Here is a 16,575-nt window from a genome sequence, read left to right as displayed (position 1 = left end):
TGCAATCAAGTTATCAAAAAAAATGCACAAATACCCATTAACATGCACTAACCCTTATTTTAACATATTGTATTTCTTTTTTTTTAGTATTTTGGGAATGATACTTTTGTTCGTTTGTTTCTGATCTGTTGCATTCCAGAGTATCCTATTTTGCATTTTAAGGTTCTTTGCTACTGGGAAGAACACAAATGTTAAGGACTGAGCTGATATTCAAAGCATTTGGCCATATTGTTTCAGGGAGTAGAAGCTTCTCTTAATGATTGACTGAAGCATCTCAGATTCCTCTATTACACCACGGAATCAATTTCATGGAATTTATTTCAACCCCTCTAAAATCCAGAGCTTATTCAATATTCTTTTAAAAAAGAAATTTCAGTGTGTGCCTGACAACATATGGGTAGTACCACACAGAAAAATATTCTGGGAAACATAGACACGTGATTTTAGCCTTCTTGTGAGAATTTTCAAATGTGCTGTGAGAATTGGACTACCTTAAACTTCAACAGGAACGGTCATCCTCTTGGGAAAGTTTTTGTAATAGCTTTGTGAAGAGGCAGGTTTCCAAAAAACATTTTTTAAAGTGTTTGTTTCTTCTCAGTCTGTAATGATTAGAGAACTCCCCTTTTGCAAAAGTTTCCAAGCTCAGACTCTGCTTCATGCTTCTTCCCATTCTGTCCATCCTAACTTACTTACCACACACAAGCTGACAAAGTTTGGGGCCCAGGGAAGCATGTTCCCCTACTTACATACCCAAGACTTTCCATTGAATGGATAGCTGGGTTACAGTAAAACTCGTGAGATGCTCATTTCCAAAGCGTGTGAAATCATAGTTGCAAAACTTGACTTTGAAGGAAATCTAGCATGCTACCTTCAGCAACTCTGTTGAAAGAAAGAACCATCAAGTTAAAGACCAGCTGTCCATGCATCTCTCATCCATCCCTAGAAATAATCTAGCTGGCCTCTTTCTTGGTTAACTTTAGTTGCATTCATGTTGGTCACTGTCTGCAGACTTTTTCTTTTTAGTATTGCTGATTTCTTAGAATTGCAAAAATATGAACAGCATGTTGTTTTGAATGAATTCATATGATTTGTTGGATACTGCATGAAAAGATATGCAGTATCTTTTACAACTGGACTTTTATGCATGTGCTCAACATATCTTTGGATGACCCTGGTTCTAAAGTGCATTTTCATGGGCTTAAAAATGAAATTTTCTCCCAAAAGGTTATATGACTTAAATTACATGTAAGCTATATATTGTAAGTTGGATCCATATTTTTTAAGACATGGCTTTACTATAATTTTGGTTTTGCCAGTAAAATTATAATTTACATACATGAAATACTCCTTCTGTAAATTTATATTCTTTCTAAATCTTTGCATTTTAGTGTTTGATCAATTAGATCTTGTTACATATGAAGAAGTAGTAAAACTGACAGCATTCAAAAGGAAAACACTAGTCTTGTTAGGTAAGTTTAACTGCATTAGTGGCTTTCTTATTTTCATCTTCAAAACAGTTTATGAATATTATTAACAATTATCAATTTTTAACTTCCTTTTTAAAAAATGACATAGGTGCGCATGGTGTTGGGAGAAGACACATAAAAAACACCCTCATCACAAAGCACCCAGACCGGTTTGCGTACCCTATTCCACGTAAGCAATGTTTCACTCTCCTTTAAGTGTATTTTTCCTAGTACTTTTCTAATCTTGTAATTTACATATTTTTTCTGATTACATAAGTAATAACTGTTCATTATAGGAAATTTGGAAAGTCCAGAAAAGAACAAAGAAGAAAATGAGTTAACAGTAAATCCCAACCTCACTCTTAATATTTTATTGTATACCCTTCCAGGCTTCTCTCGGTGCAAACACGTCGTGTGTGTGTGTCATAAATGATACACAGATGAATTATTCTTCAGAAAAACAGGTTTTAATGATAGTATAATTTTCTTTGATTGATATAACAATATTTTCCTTAATCTGTACCTAAATTCTTGACTTTTATCACTTTTAAAACCCAATGTGCTATCCATTGTTTATTGTAAAGAATTTTAAATCTGTAATATTTTTATTCCCCTTATTTTCTATATCTTATCCTTAACCTCTTGTCCTCTTTGTTTCCTCAACTACAAAATGAAGTGATTCCAGGAAAATAAAGAGGACTTGAGATCATATGAACACTTAGCAGATACTGGATAGATAATAGCCATCTTGCTACCATCATTTTATTTTATTTTTTAATTATTATTATTATTCTAAAGTTTAAAATTTGAATCCCAAAAGCTTTTTAGCAGTTAGAGCTTTGTTCGGGGTGGGAAGAGCTAAAGGAGAATGATTTTTAAGAGCAACAGGAGAGTGAATTCCCTGGCGGTCCAGTGGTTAGGACTCGGCGCTTTCAACTGCCGAGGGCCCGGGTTCAATCACTGGTCGGGAAAAAGAGCAATAGGAAAAAATGGGAAGATTGGCTCCATCCTGTAGGGCCTTCCAATGCCATGTCAGCACCATTTACTGTTTTCTCTACATGCCAGAGAGCTGTGAGGCTTCATAAGACCACTCCTCTCATCCCAGAACCCTGTCTGATTTACTCAAAAAAGAAATTCATCAAATATTCTTTCAGTTGGTACCACTGGAGTTTTCTAGTAAAACGCTTTAAAATGTTCTTTTAATTCTCCTTATGACTAGATCATGAATACAGCAAGCTTCACTAACATTTAGTTTCTTCTTGATCACATAAGCAATTGAAGTTCCATGTTATTAAATGGCCAATTAACCAGCTTGGTTTTAAAGTGTGTTATTGCTGACCCCAATCATGTCTACTTGCTGTAATATTTGACCCTGGGTGTATACATAGCATATGTTTACCTACCGAAATGACCGAAGATAGGACAGCATCAACATAGTATGCTGTTTCTTCAGCTTTTCATGTGCCTGGAGAAAGGGTTCTTCTTTAAAACATCCACATTTTGATGTCCATGAGCACTTGGCAGTTCTACAGTCCAGTTGGGGCAGGAGAGGGGAAACTCCCCCTGGGTTTGGACTCATGTACAACAAAGAATAGCATGAATTTGTTCTTGCTCAAAAAAGGAAAGAAGCAAAGGGAGAAAGAAAACTAAAACTGCTGTTCCTGGCTTGTCTAGAAAAACATTTCCTAAAGTGTGTTTTGCAGAATCCTGGTCCTATTAGTATCCCACAGAACTAGGACTTATTGGCAGATATTTTAGTATACACTCGCTTAGGTCAGGGGTCAGCAAACCTTTTCTGTAAAGGACTAAACAGCAAATATTTGAGGATTTGAAGGCCATATGGTCTCTGACACAACTGCTCAACTCTGCCATTGTGAAAGCAGCCACAGACAATATGTAAACAAATGAGCATGGCTCTTTTCCAAAAAAACTTTATTTACAAGAACAGACAGTGGGCCGTATTTGGCCTACAGGCCCTAGTTTGCCAATTCCTGCTTTAGGTCTTTCCTAACTATTATGGCCATATCTGGCTATGGTCATTATATTTTCAATATGGTATCCCTTCTGCTGTATCCTGACACTCTCCTTTTGCATGATGCTGTATACCAGCACTGTTCAATAGAACGTTCTCTCATAATGACAGCATTAGATATCTGCACTGTCCAGTACAGTAGCCATTAGCCACATGTGGGTACTGAACCCCTGAAATGTGGCTAGTGAGACTGAGGAACTGAATTTTTAATTTTATTTAATTTTAATTTACTTAAATTTAAATAACCGTATGTGGTTTTCCATTTTTTTTTAATTCTTCTTGTTTCCTTCTCTTAAGACCTAACTGCATCAAGGCACAGAGTGAGTTATGTTAACCCTGGGTCATTTAGTGTCTTTCCCCTGTGGTGACCCATGAAGGGATGAAATAGATCTCACCTAAACACAGAAAGATTCACCAAACCAAACAACTAACCAACTACTGTGGTCCGATGTCACATAAACAAATATGACTTCTAGAATTTAGTTCTACAAAGCTACTGGGGGTGGGAACAGGGCATGAGACATACTACAGAATCCACAGCTTTTAAGAGGAGATTGAGTCTGGGTAGGTCCATTGGGAGCATCAGCTCATAAGCTCAGCCTTTTAAACCTCTCCTGACATGTAACTTTGCAGACACCACCAGACCTCCAAAGAAAGATGAAGAAAATGGAAAGAATTATTACTTTGTATCTCATGACCAAATGATGCAAGACATCTCTAATAACGAGTACCTGGAGTATGGCAGCCACGAGGATGCAATGTACGGGACAAAACTGGAGACCATCCGGAAGATCCATGAGCAAGGGCTGATCGCAATACTGGACGTGGAGCCTCAGGTAATGCCTAGCCAACCCTGGCACCCTGTCGTCCTGCCTGCATGCTAAGCTCAGGTTCTGAAATGAAAAATGGCATCAGAACATCACAGGTCACATAATAATTTAATAGTAAGCTACAGGAAAGTATCGGCAATGAAGGCACCATGAGTTAACCGTCTAGAATGCAAGCTGACTAATCGTTGCACTCAGGGCACACGCAGTGTATTTAAGAAGTAGAGACTGTTCTCTTATGAGATTCGGTATACTCAGAAGCTCAATAAAGTGCCCAGTCGGGCCTGTGCCTGCCAGAAATCCTACAGGAGTCTGACTCAGGATGAGACTCTGGCGCTTTAACACAGCAGCCACCTTTCCTCTCTTGGTACAGCTCACGCTAGACCATCAGAGTCTCTGCCAGCATCTTACGTTAATCGCCAGCAAGAAATTCTGATCCTGGGGCCTGGGTCCGAAATACAGCACCAGCTTTATGAATGCAAGCATGAGCGAGCCCCGGGGGATGCCAGGCAGAGCAGGGATAGAGACCCGTGGTGGTTCTTAGCCTCTGCCATATCTTTACTGAGGGACAGTGCCTGGCCCTGAGCTAAAACTAGGAGGCATATGGAGAACTTGGAGAGGACTCAGAGCTAGACGCAGAGACGATTAGATGATCTGCAGATACGTCCTACACTAGAAGCGATAGAAATTGTTAAACTTGAAAAGGAGAAAGCCAAAGGCCTTACATCAAAAATGCTAACAAGCTATTTTTCATCTCTGAGGACAACCTAAGAAGAAGTGAGACTCAAAGCCCAGTAGGAAGGATTTGGGAGTTGTAGACATCAGGGCAGGTTACCAGAGAGGCTTGTGGATGCCCGTGTGACTCCCAGGCCTCCCGTTTCTAAGACCAACCTGTACCAAAAATCCCTTATCACTTACAAATAGAATCAGTATACCACCTGCTGAAATGGTAGACCAGCTCCCCCCAAGCAGGCTCCATTTCATCAGGGGGCCTACCTGGCTACCCCAGGCAGGGAAGATCCCCGTTCAAGGGCCACTGTATGAAACTTGGTCTCCTAGCCATCCCCGAAGGGAGGATGGAACCGGCTTAGCCAGGGTCTGTGTGACTTGGGGCCTGATGGCTCAGTTACTTGGCTCCAAGATCCTAACATCAGGGCCAGTGGCTTCACCCATTTCCATGTCACAGCACCTGATGGGGTTCTTGAACTTGGAATCTGGTTAAGGGGCTGGGGAGGAAAGCAACATTAGGGTGAACACTGTACAGTTTACTTAACAATGAACCTGGATCTTTATAGAACTAAATATATGATGTGTAATGCAGACTGATTCTTGTTTAACTACTACTCCCTCCTTACTAGGGATTGGAAAAATCTTCTGGCCAGGGGTGGCTAGAGGAAAAGTCTCAACCCTGGTCCTGGTCTTCGACATCCTCTCCTTGGGTTCCACACTGGTCTTCACCTGAACGCCGTTTTCTGCTGGTAGCAATGTCTCTAGCAGTATGCTGGCTGCGGGGCTCCTCAGACCCCCTCTGCATTACCTCAGTCCACTTTCCAGGGCTTTCTGCCTCACCTGCTGCCGCCACCACCGCCACTATTGCTGCTGCTGCCCCACTCCTGGCGTCCAGCTCTCCCCATGCCCAGCCCAGCCCAGCCCAGCCATGCACTGCTCTGCACTGCTGAGCAGGAGATACTTCTCTCGGCCTTATCAGGCTGCCCACAGCAGTCACTTTCACGTGTGGCACTGGGCACCAGAACACCCCTCGGCCCGGCCTGGGCGTTTTCCCTGCTCCCTGCCTGCTGGAGGGCTCACTGCATTCTTCTCTCCTGCTTCCTCTGTCCCCTCCTCAGAACCGTGATCTCTTGGGAGAGATAGGGATCCTGTTCTCTGCCTGAGCCTCTTAGGGCCCGTGGCCCTGGGGTCAGGTATCACCCGGATCCTGCTCCTCTAGTTGGTCTGCTTGACCACTCTGGTCCCAGGCTCTCCTGCCCAGTGCTCCCAGGCCCAGTCCTGCTCTCACACCGGCCACTGCATCCAGCGGTTCAGCTGCAGGTGCCCACAGGCTCTGCACCGCTTGGGCTTCTCTGCCTTCGGCCCACTCTCTCCCCAGGCTGGACAAGGCCCACACCCTGCCTTCAGGATGCCCGTGGCCATGACCAACTTGCTGTCAGGCAGGTCCTCGTTGCTCCAGGGAGGCTCTCTCCTTAGGACCTTTTCCCACCCCGGCCCATTTGATTACCTGCTGTACTGCACCTCAGACAGTTTGCCTCAACCAGCGTGTATTAAGTACTTGCTATATTCTAAGCATTGTGACATGAGCTAAGAATACAAATAAGGCAAGCTGGTAAGGGTGAAATTCCTTCCTCGGTGTTCATCAAAAACTGTCTATGACAGAAGTGCCATGTGGCTTTTTTTGGCTGTGTTGGGTCTTCATTTCTGTGCAAGGGCTTTCTCTAGTTGCGGCGAGCGGTTTCGGCTCTTTTTTTTTTTTTTTTAGGCACCAAAATTTTTATTAACCCACCTTCTTGCTCTCTTTTGACATTATAAACCAAATTAATCTCTTTTTGACCCAGAGTTGTGATGGGAACCATCAAGTTACAATAAGCTTTTACGTTTCTTTGGCCCCTCTCAACCTCTGGCTATCACTTCTCTCGTCCTTTCTTGGCTATCCCTTAACAATATATTCCAACCCCTGTGAAATAGGGACTAAAAGTACCATCCTCATGGTTCTGAGGTTTAAGAGAATGCCAAGCACTAAGCCGGGCTCTCAGGAGCATTCAGTCGCCGGCAGTTCCTCCACACCCTTTGACATAGCTCCTTCTCATCTCTCATGGGCTGAGGAACCGACGAGCCTGTAAACCAAGAACATGGGTAGAAAGTCCATAGGCCAAGTGAGGGCCTGGATGGTAAAGTGCGTGGGCTTTGTGATTACCACCGCCAACTTCCAGCCTAAGGAAGGACTGACTGACTGAGCAGTTCCAAAACCCCTGAGCTCATGGTTCCCTGTGGGTAACTCCCATGTACCTCTATCATGACCAGGGCTTGAGGAGGGACTTCTCAATTCCCCCTGCCACACTTGGAACAGTATGAGGGATGCAGCAGAGGCCAAAGACTAAGTGACTAGCCCCAGGGAGTTGATGGGGAGCATTATCAAACCAGTCTCAAAGGTGGTGCCATTTGTTCTTGGGGAGGAGAGGTGGGGCCCAGGCAAGGACAGCAGCCGGAAGGCAAAGGGCAGGCCTGGTTCTCAATAGCGGTAGTGATCAGGTTTGAAGGGGCCATCACGGGACATGCCCAGGTACTGGGCCTGCTTCTCAGTCAGCTTCACATTCAGCTTGCCCAGGTGGGCTTCAGCCACTGCTTCATCCAACTTCTTGGGCAGAAAGTGGACCCCGACAGGGTACTTGTCTGGGTGGGTCCACAGCTCAATCTGCGCCAGCACCTGGTTGGTGAAGGAGTTGCTCATCACGAAGCTGGGGTGGCCCATGGCGCAGCCCAGGTTGACCAGCCGGCCCTCGGCCAGAAGGATGATGCAGTGCCCGTTCTTCAACAAGTAGCGGTCCACCTGGGGCTTGACGTTCGCCTTCTCCACGGCGTTCTCATTCAGCCACTTGACATCAGTCTCCACGTCAAAGTGTCCGATGTTTCACACAATGGCGTCATCTTTCATCTGTTCAAAGTGCCGGCCGAGGATGATGTCGATACAGCCCGTGGTGGTGACAAAGATGTTGCCCTCCTGACAGGCCTCATCCATGATGGTCACGTCATAGCCCTCCATGGCAGCCTGAAGCGCGTTGATGGGGTCAGTCTCCGTGATGATGACGCGGGCCCATCTTATACAGGTTGTAGACCCCCGTTGTGGTCTCTCCGGAGATGCCTCGGCTGCCTGACAGGAGCTGTGGGTACTTGGTATGGATGAGGTTGGTGAGGTCACCGCCATCGTCCAGAATCACGTTGAGGGGCCCGTCCTTGAAGTACAGCGTCTGCTCAGTGCACCACAGATACTCCTCGTCCGCTTCACCCTTCCAGGCGTACACTGGAACGCCAGCCTTGGCAGTGGCAGCTGCTGCATGGTCCTGGGTGGAGAAGATACCGCAGCTGGACCACCGCACCTCAGCACCCAGGGCAACGAGGGTCCCAATGAGGACAGCTGTCTCCACGGTCATGTGCAGGCAGCCGGCAGTGAGGGCTCCCTTCAGTGGTTTGGAGGCCGAGTACATCTCCCACATGCACGTCAGGCCCGGCATCTCATTCTCTGCAAGGTCCAGGGCCTTGCATCCCCAGGCGGCCAGGCTGATGTCAGCGACTCTGTAAGGCAGCTTGTCTGACGTGCTGGCGGCATTTCCGCACAGAGTGATGGACAGGGGCGAAGGGGGCCGAGCCTCAGGCTGGGGATAGGCACGGGGCGGGTGGCGCCGGGCAGGGCCAGCTCATTTAGTTTGTGCCGTCTTAATTAATTTTAGATAGTTGAGTCCAAACCAAACACATGTCTAATTATACTGTATAAGATGTTGTGGTTCGACTTTAAACCTAAGGGACTATCCTAAAGACTTTAAACCAGAAGAAAATGAGTAACCTGGCTTCTTTTAAAATAATGAGAATAGATTGTGTTCCTCTATATTTTGCCAAGCATTAGTACTCCTTACCTAATCCTTGTAACACCGAGCTAGAGACATCAGTATCTACTTTTGAGGATGAAGAAACCAAGGCTTAACGTAATTTTCACTTGGACAGTCTTGGTTTGGATTTGGGGGTTTTTGTTTTGTTTTGTTTTTACAGTAAATCTTAGACTCCTTTCACTGTACCATCCTAGAAGAGTTAACCCTGTTTAATCCTTAAGTTGGTGTGCCTTGTACGTATGTAGTAGTACAATTTAAATCTTTAACATTTAGAAAAATCTGTAAGGCGGTCAAACCTGAGGAAAGCTATAGAGCTGACTTCTCATAAAGCCATGGCTCAGAAAATAATCTGTGTCCCTAAAGCTGGAACTATAATAGCTCCAGTGTGTAATCAAAAGTTTTAGATTTTAATTTTATTCTGATTTGTCCATTTGCAGCATTAAAGAGTTGACAGTAGCAGAATATTTGTGGCTTTGCTTCTGCCCCCAGAGGGAAAGGTTGTCATCAAGGGGTAGGTACAGTCTTGTTAGGAATCTGTGCTTGGAAACAACAGCCATGTTTTGAGCTAGAGGCTGTTTTGTGAAGTCAGTTGGCTCTCTTAAGATTGTTTCTGGGGTCACTGTGTTCTTCCTTAAGCCCTTAGACCTTTGTGCAAAATGACTCAGATGCTTGCCCTTTTTAATTTTGCAAAAAAATAGATAAGTCTTAAAGATGTCTGCTTCTTAGATACTTGGTCAAATGAGTTTTTATTCCTTGAGGGTAGTAACCTGACAATTATTGGCCATAGATGAGCCATTAAATCAATTTATCTCCAAAAGAGAACTTTAAATGTTACATTAATGCTTCTTTGGCTGTTTGAACCCAGTGTATTTTCAGTGATCTTTCTAGACTCTCTCTCCCCTCTCTGGGATTCAGAAAGAGATATTTGCCTGTAAATATTAACAGATTTGTGTCTCATCTTAAAAGTCAAAAAGGAAGAGCTTTTAGAGATCATCTTAAAGCCTACCTATTAGTGGCCTGAGGGAGGGGAATCCTTGTGAAGCAATTCCATTTCCTGTTCCTGAACTTTAGGCAAGCTGAGTCTGCACACGCACACACACACACAAAATAACTGGCCCCCACTTGAGACCCATAAGTAGAGCAGAGTATGGGGACAGAGGCCTTCGAGAAAAAAATGAGGACATGTGTGGTGACTCTGCTGAAGATAAGAGGGAGACTAGGCAAGAACATCTCAGTCAGGATTCTAGGCATCTTATAACCTTTGAAAGTACAATAATATAGGAGAGAAACTCAAAGCCATGAAAAGGAGGAGGAAGCAAATATATTCAGTACTAACCACAGAGACTACTGTAGTTAGTTACTGTGATAAACGTGAAATTTGGCTCTGAACTTCCTGGCAACCAGGACAAAGAGGAGAATGTCACGGATCACATAATTCTCATCTCATAGAAGTATGTCAGTTCTTTCCTTGGAGTTAATTACTAAAGGAGTATAACCTGATTCTTAGACATAAGAGGCATTTGGTGGTGTGGTGAGTACAGTCTTCCTGGACAGTCTCATGCAGTAGGTGCAGAATGACCTTCGTGTTTTCGTGGATAAAAACTAAGGGTGTGAATGCCGTGCAGAGAAGGGTAATCCGCAGGGAGCTAACGGTTGCCGAGTCATGTGTTTTCTGGTGTAGAATAGAATAGCAGGCTAGAACTGAAAATACTCAGACAATTGGGTGGCTATCAGGCTGCAGTCATTGAGTGGAGAAAAGACCACTTCACGACTGGGGTGGCATTCTCGACTTCATCCGTGGGTTGTGGCTGTGTGGACTTCCATCTGGCACTCAGAGTAGCTTCAGCAATGGAAGCAAGGGTAGGGACTGTGCCTTAGGATTTTTTTCTCCCCATCTAAGTTGCCCAGAAGGTGGCTCTGGGTGGATGTGGGATGATGAGGAAACCTTATGTCTCAACTGACCCTGGAGTCACCTGAATTATGAGCACAGGAAGGATAGAAAAAGGCCCAAAATAATATTCACAAAAAGGACAGTTCTAAGTGAAGATCACTGTTAAGCTCGATTGAGCTATATACAGAGTTTTTCACGATGATTGTTCCTTGCTAAAATCTTCAGTCACAAAAGGATTTGCAAGGAAATGCCAATTGCCTCTTTCAAAAATGAACATATAGAAGCTTGAAGAGCTCTCCCATGGGGAATCTGAGCCTGTGACTTTCACAATTAAAGCAGTTTGAGGGCAGGTAAAACAATGTGCCAGGCTCCCTTACCCCACAAGGAGAAACTGTAACTAAACAAGAGGAAAAGACAACCCTCAGAATGGGAGAAAATATTTGCAAACAAATCAACGGACAAAGGATTAATCTCCAGAATTTACAAGCAGCTCATGCAGCTCAATATCAAAAAAATCAAACAACCCAATCCAAAAATGGGCAGAAGACCTAAACAGGCATTTCTCCAAAGAAGACATACAGACTGCCAACAAACACATGAAAGGATGCTCAACATCACTAATCATTAGAGAAATGCAAATCAAAACTACAATGAGGTATCACCTCACACCAGTCAGAATGGCCATCATCAAAAAATCTAGAAACAATAAATGCTGGAGAGGGTGTGGAGAAAAGGGAACCCTCTTGCACTGTTGGTGGGAATGTAAATAGATACAGCCACTATGGAGAACAGCATGGAGGTTCCTTAAAAAGCTAAAAATAGAACTACCATACGGCCCAGCAATCCCCCTACTGGTCATATACCCTGAGAAAACCATAATTCAAAAAGAGTCATGTACCACAATGTTCATTGCAGCTCTATTTACAATAGCCAGGACATGGAAGCCACCTAAGTGTCCATCAACAGATGAATGGATAAAGAAAGATGTGGCACATATATACAATGGAATATTACTCAGCCATAAAAAGAAACGAAATTGGGTCATTCGTAGAGATGTGGAGGGACCTAGAGTCTGTCATACAGAGTGAAGTAAGTCAGAAAGAAAGAGAAAAACAAATATCGTATATTAACGCATATATGTGGAATCTAGAAAAATGTTACAGATGAACCTATTTGCAGGGCAGGAATAGAAAGGCAGACGCAGAGAACAGATGTGTGGACATGGTGGTGGGGGAGGGTGGGATGAACTGGGCGATCAGGTTTGACATAAATACACTACCATGTGTAAAACAGATAGCTAGTGGGAACCTGCTGTATGGCACAGGGACCTCAGCTCGGTGCTCTGTGATGGCCTAGTTAGGTGGGATGTGGGAAAGGGGAGGGGATGTGTGTATACATATAGCTGATTCACTTCACTGTGTGGCAGAAACTGACAACGTTGTAAAGCAAGTATAGTCCAATAAAAATAAATAAGTAAAAACATAAAATTCAGAAACAATCCTAGGAAAAGTGAATCTTGCACTAAACAGGAAAGTCAAAACCTTTACCAACCAATTTGCCTCTCACATGCCTTTATATTCTTAGAGGCCAAGAGATTCTCTTCAGCCATGAAAGCACAGTGCCCTCTAGTCAAACCTGCCTCAAAAGGCAAAATAGACTTTGTGTGAATTACATGTACTGCTTTTACATTTTTGTTTGATCAAAAGACTATTTCTGCCAGGTGCCATCTGGGGCATGAGGAGGACAACTGAACAAGACGCAGCCCCTGCCCTCAGGAAGCTTAGCCGCCAGCATTCAGGCACTTGCATTTCCAGGGTGGCGGGCACTACAGGTGCCTAAGTGTGGGTGTGTCAGGAGCATACCGGCAGGGCGCCTGATGCGGCTCAGAGCTCATAAAGGACTTTCCAGAAGAAAGAACACTCAGCCAAGCAATAGGGAAAGTGGGGAGGGGGATGAGGGGATGGAACGTACAGGCGGAAGGGAGTAGGAAGACAAAGGCTGGCCCTTTCTGGAACTGAAAGTACTTCGGCGGGGCCAGTCCATTGGAAGGGAAGAGACAGAAAGGTAAGCGTAGGCCAGCTCATGAGGCAGGGATCTGACATTTATGCTCAGGAGGGTACATTTTATCCCAAGGCCAAGAAGGAGCTCCTGAAGGGCTTGGAGTGGAGGTGTGATGGAATGGGATTTGCATTTCCAAAAGACTGTTCTAGTGGCAGGGTTTAGTAGGATTGGAAAGCAGCAAAACTGGAGGCAGGGCACCCAAACTGCTACTACAGCAAACCAGACACAAGAGGGAGGAATAGGGCAAAGCAAACAATTGAAAGGCTATTTACAAAGCAAACTATGTGGCTAACAGAACAGACATGTTAAATTCTTATATAAAGGACAGCAAGATATTTACCCCTGACACATACGAATTAATTACATGTCAGTCATTTGTGAACTGTGTGCCTAGGTTGGGTTTTGTTGCGGGGTTGGGGGTGTCCTGTCCTAGGGGAGCAGCAGAAGCAGCAACCCCTTATCAGAATCAACTCCCACAGCATCAGATGCTGGCTTTGCAGTATGTCTGTGCAAACTAGTAGCTTGCAGTTAGAGGTTTCTGATACCTTGGAATGGAACTGAAAGGGGCCTCAGAGGTCCCTCTCCCTTGTATGCGGCATCTTCTCATGGGCCTACAAATTGCCCACAGCCATACGGCTTCTATGGTGGCTCCAGGCTCCATCCCTGGACAGAGTGTGCCATCCCTATGAGTCCCACAGAGGAGAGGGCTTTCCTCAGGACAACTCAGAAGGCCTATGTCAGTGCGAACACAGCCCTCGCGGTCACAGTGGCCATGATTTGCTCTCCTCATGAGCAATCTGAAATTTGAAATGTGGTGTAGCGCACTCTGGATAAGTGCTGAAGCCACCCTGCTGGTCCGAGTCTACCCCAAAATGCATTTCCTAGGAATTAAAATTCAGGCTACAATTAATAACCAGGTTTAAATGAACATTAACCAACATAATCAGTGTTCACCTTTCTGAAGAAAAATAAGTCGGACTGATTCATGAGATTCATAAGAAAAACGTCCAGTTTGTCAGCTTTTATTTGCCAGTGGCTATTTTCCATCCTTTGGATGAAAAGAAGTAATATAAGTTATTTATAAAGTTGGTAAATTTAATAATATCTTGCCAAAAATTTGAATCAAGGGCTTTTCCAGTTGTATAATTTTCTATGAACTCATCTGAATGTTGCATTAGTTATTTCTCCTTTTAAGTCTCAGTTTTCTTTTTTTTTTTTTTAAACACAGGCACTGAAGGTCCTGAGAACTGCAGAGTTTGCTCCTTTTGTTGTTTTTATTGCCGCACCAACTATCACTCCAGGTTTGAATGAGGTAAGAATTAATCAGTTTTTCCTCTAATCAGCATTCCCCCACGAGTAAGGATGCATTTGTGTTGTGCATTCCAGAGCAAAGCCCTATCTCATTAAGACAACTAAATGAAGCTCTGCTTTGTTTTCCATGCTGGCCAGTAAGATTTCCAGAGCTTGAGGTCCTCTTTCAGGAGTAGGAATTACACACCACAGAGAGGTGTGGTTCTTCTGAGATCAGAATCATTAGGCAAATGCAAGCTTTAGTCTCCAGTGCAGTCCGCGCCCTGGGGGCCTTATCCATGGCCTTATCCATGGGTCTGCTCCTGCCCTGCGGGGCTGCCAGCCCCTCCTCTCCTGATAGCCACCGTGCTGAGAGCTCTGGGCCAAGAATTGCCTTGCCTGGGGAGAACTATAAGGCATCCACCTCCTTGGCTGGGCTGCCCAGACTCCCCTAGGCAGCCTCCGGAGTGGAACCCGTGCAGAATCTCTACCCAGGCCCCTGGAGACTACCAAACCTGGAAATGAGCTCTGTCCCCTCTCAGGCCTACTCAAGTCAGCAGCCGCCACGGAGATGGTGCCCGCGAGGGTCGGCAGCACCATCTAGAACCAGGCTGGCTTACACAGCCTTCTATTGCTGGGCAGATAAGAAGGTAGTTATGGAGTGTCTGGTGAGTATATTGCTGCTTATCTGCTGTAGGGTCGTTCTTAAGAGGAAACTCTACACAAAGTTTTCCTGAAGGCCATCACTTCTGCAGGGTCTAGGAATCACCAGGACGCTCTTGGCACTGTTCAGTTAACAGTGGCCTAGACTCACCCCCAGCTTATGACAGTAAAATCGAGGCTTGGAGATTTTCACTTTAAGGAAAATTAAATATCTAGATTTAAGGAAGATTAAAGAACTAGATTTCTATGTCACTCATATTTTTCAGTCATTTTTCATCATTTCATTTGCAAAAGATGTATTCCTTGGTAAATTCTACTTCTCCATCTTATTTAATACACAAACATGTTTGAAACGCCACATTGTGGTTAGCTCTTATCCTTTGGTTACCATGTATTTTTCTTGAATTATCATCTTTGTTTTTGTTTTTGCCTATTTTCCTGCCCTTTTACTAATTTTCCATAGCTGCCAAAATGGTGCAGAAAATTGCCTGTAAGTACCAGCTAGGAGGTGATGAAATACAGCCTCGTCTCCTTTCATAGATTTAGAATGTAGACATTTTGTTCCCACAAATCCTTGCTTTTGCTGTTAGAATAAAGGCATTTTGTTTTCACTGAGTTAAACCCTGCTCACGTGTAAGTCAAGCCTGCAGACAAGCTGTTGTAGAGGAAGAAACTGACAAACATGGCTTCATCTTATAAGATCCTTAAGAGGGAGCTTTATCTTTTTGTGTGTGACGAGAACTGCATTAAAAATTTGATGCTCTCAGCCATAAATTTTCTTGAATGTTTTCATCAGCCCAGCTTTCTGAGCAAATTATAAACCCTGCTAGTGGTTCTGGAAGCCCACCCAGGACTGTATATTCCAATAGAATCCCCTAGCCCGGAGAGTGACGTGGTAGGAATTGCTCCTTCTCATACTGGTAGGAAGCACTCCTGTCTTTGGGTGAATGCATGTTTCCTAAAATGGGGCTTTTGCTTTGTGTTTATTGTAAAGCCACAGTGAAAATACTATGCTTTTTAAGTGCAAGCAGAAAGTGTGTTGATATGACCTTAGAAGGTGATGATTAACTGAGGTCTTATCTACACTGAAGTAGTTAACACCTAACATTCAAAGCATGCCACGTCCTGCTTTGAAATTCCGGTAGATGACAAAGCAGGTTAGGACACTCTCATTTCAGAGTGTCCTGATAGAAAAGATTGAGTCCCCAACTTTTCTGGTGTCTGTCATCCCCACTGTGGTGCTGTGATGGAATCGAGTGTTATTATTTCACCTCGAATCCCCTTGCCAGAGGGCTGCACCCACAGGCCGAGGTTCATCAGGAAGGGTCTCTTACGAACAGATGGGCCTCCGAGAAGACGAGGGCTCCTAAGCCAGCAGTGGGTGCCAACAGCTCCCAAGTCCCTGAAGGCACCGCAGCTTTTAGTTTCTCTGGAGATCTGTCTCTGTCATCATGGGCCCCCATTTCCTAGTAGACTTTGTCTGTCTCTTGACTATAGATTTAACACTCATCAAATCGTATAATGGCCAGTATTAGCCGAGTGCTTGTTCTTTCAGTAACATTTATTAAGCACTCACTATGCATAAGCCACAATGCCAAGTGCTGGGCACAGCAAGGCAAGCTTGAGCTCTAGTTGGGGAGAGAGATACTAATCAAATAAACAGGTATTTAATTGTATATGTGTATGTGTGTGTGTGTGTGTGTGTGTGTGTGTGTGTGTGTGTGTGTGT

At 44.3% G+C, this 16,575-nt stretch overlaps 1 protein-coding gene across 4 annotated transcripts in view; it reads left to right on the top strand.

Annotated features, from left to right (window-relative positions):
- The window catches only part of CASK (calcium/calmodulin dependent serine protein kinase), a 373,376-nt gene that overhangs the window by 354,894 nt on the left and 1,907 nt on the right, over nucleotides 1-16,575 (top strand). For all 4 annotated transcript variants that reach the window (XM_024759851.1, XM_024759848.1, XM_024759849.1 and 1 more), the window contains 4 exons: nucleotides 1,389-1,469; nucleotides 1,576-1,656; nucleotides 4,132-4,334; nucleotides 14,122-14,205. In XM_024759851.1, the coding sequence (XP_024615619.1) occupies nucleotides 1,389-1,469; nucleotides 1,576-1,656; nucleotides 4,132-4,334; nucleotides 14,122-14,205 (449 nt within the window). The remainder of the gene's footprint in view (nucleotides 1-1,388; nucleotides 1,470-1,575; nucleotides 1,657-4,131; nucleotides 4,335-14,121; nucleotides 14,206-16,575) is intronic.

Source organism: Neophocaena asiaeorientalis, unplaced genomic scaffold (assembly GCF_003031525.2).
Source record: "Neophocaena asiaeorientalis asiaeorientalis breed wild unplaced genomic scaffold, Neophocaena_asiaeorientalis_V1.1 scaffold312, whole genome shotgun sequence".
In the NCBI taxonomy this organism is placed as follows: domain Eukaryota; kingdom Metazoa; phylum Chordata; class Mammalia; order Artiodactyla; family Phocoenidae; genus Neophocaena; species Neophocaena asiaeorientalis.
Note: the sequence above shows the minus strand (reverse complement) of the source record. Positions and strands in the feature narration are given on the sequence as shown.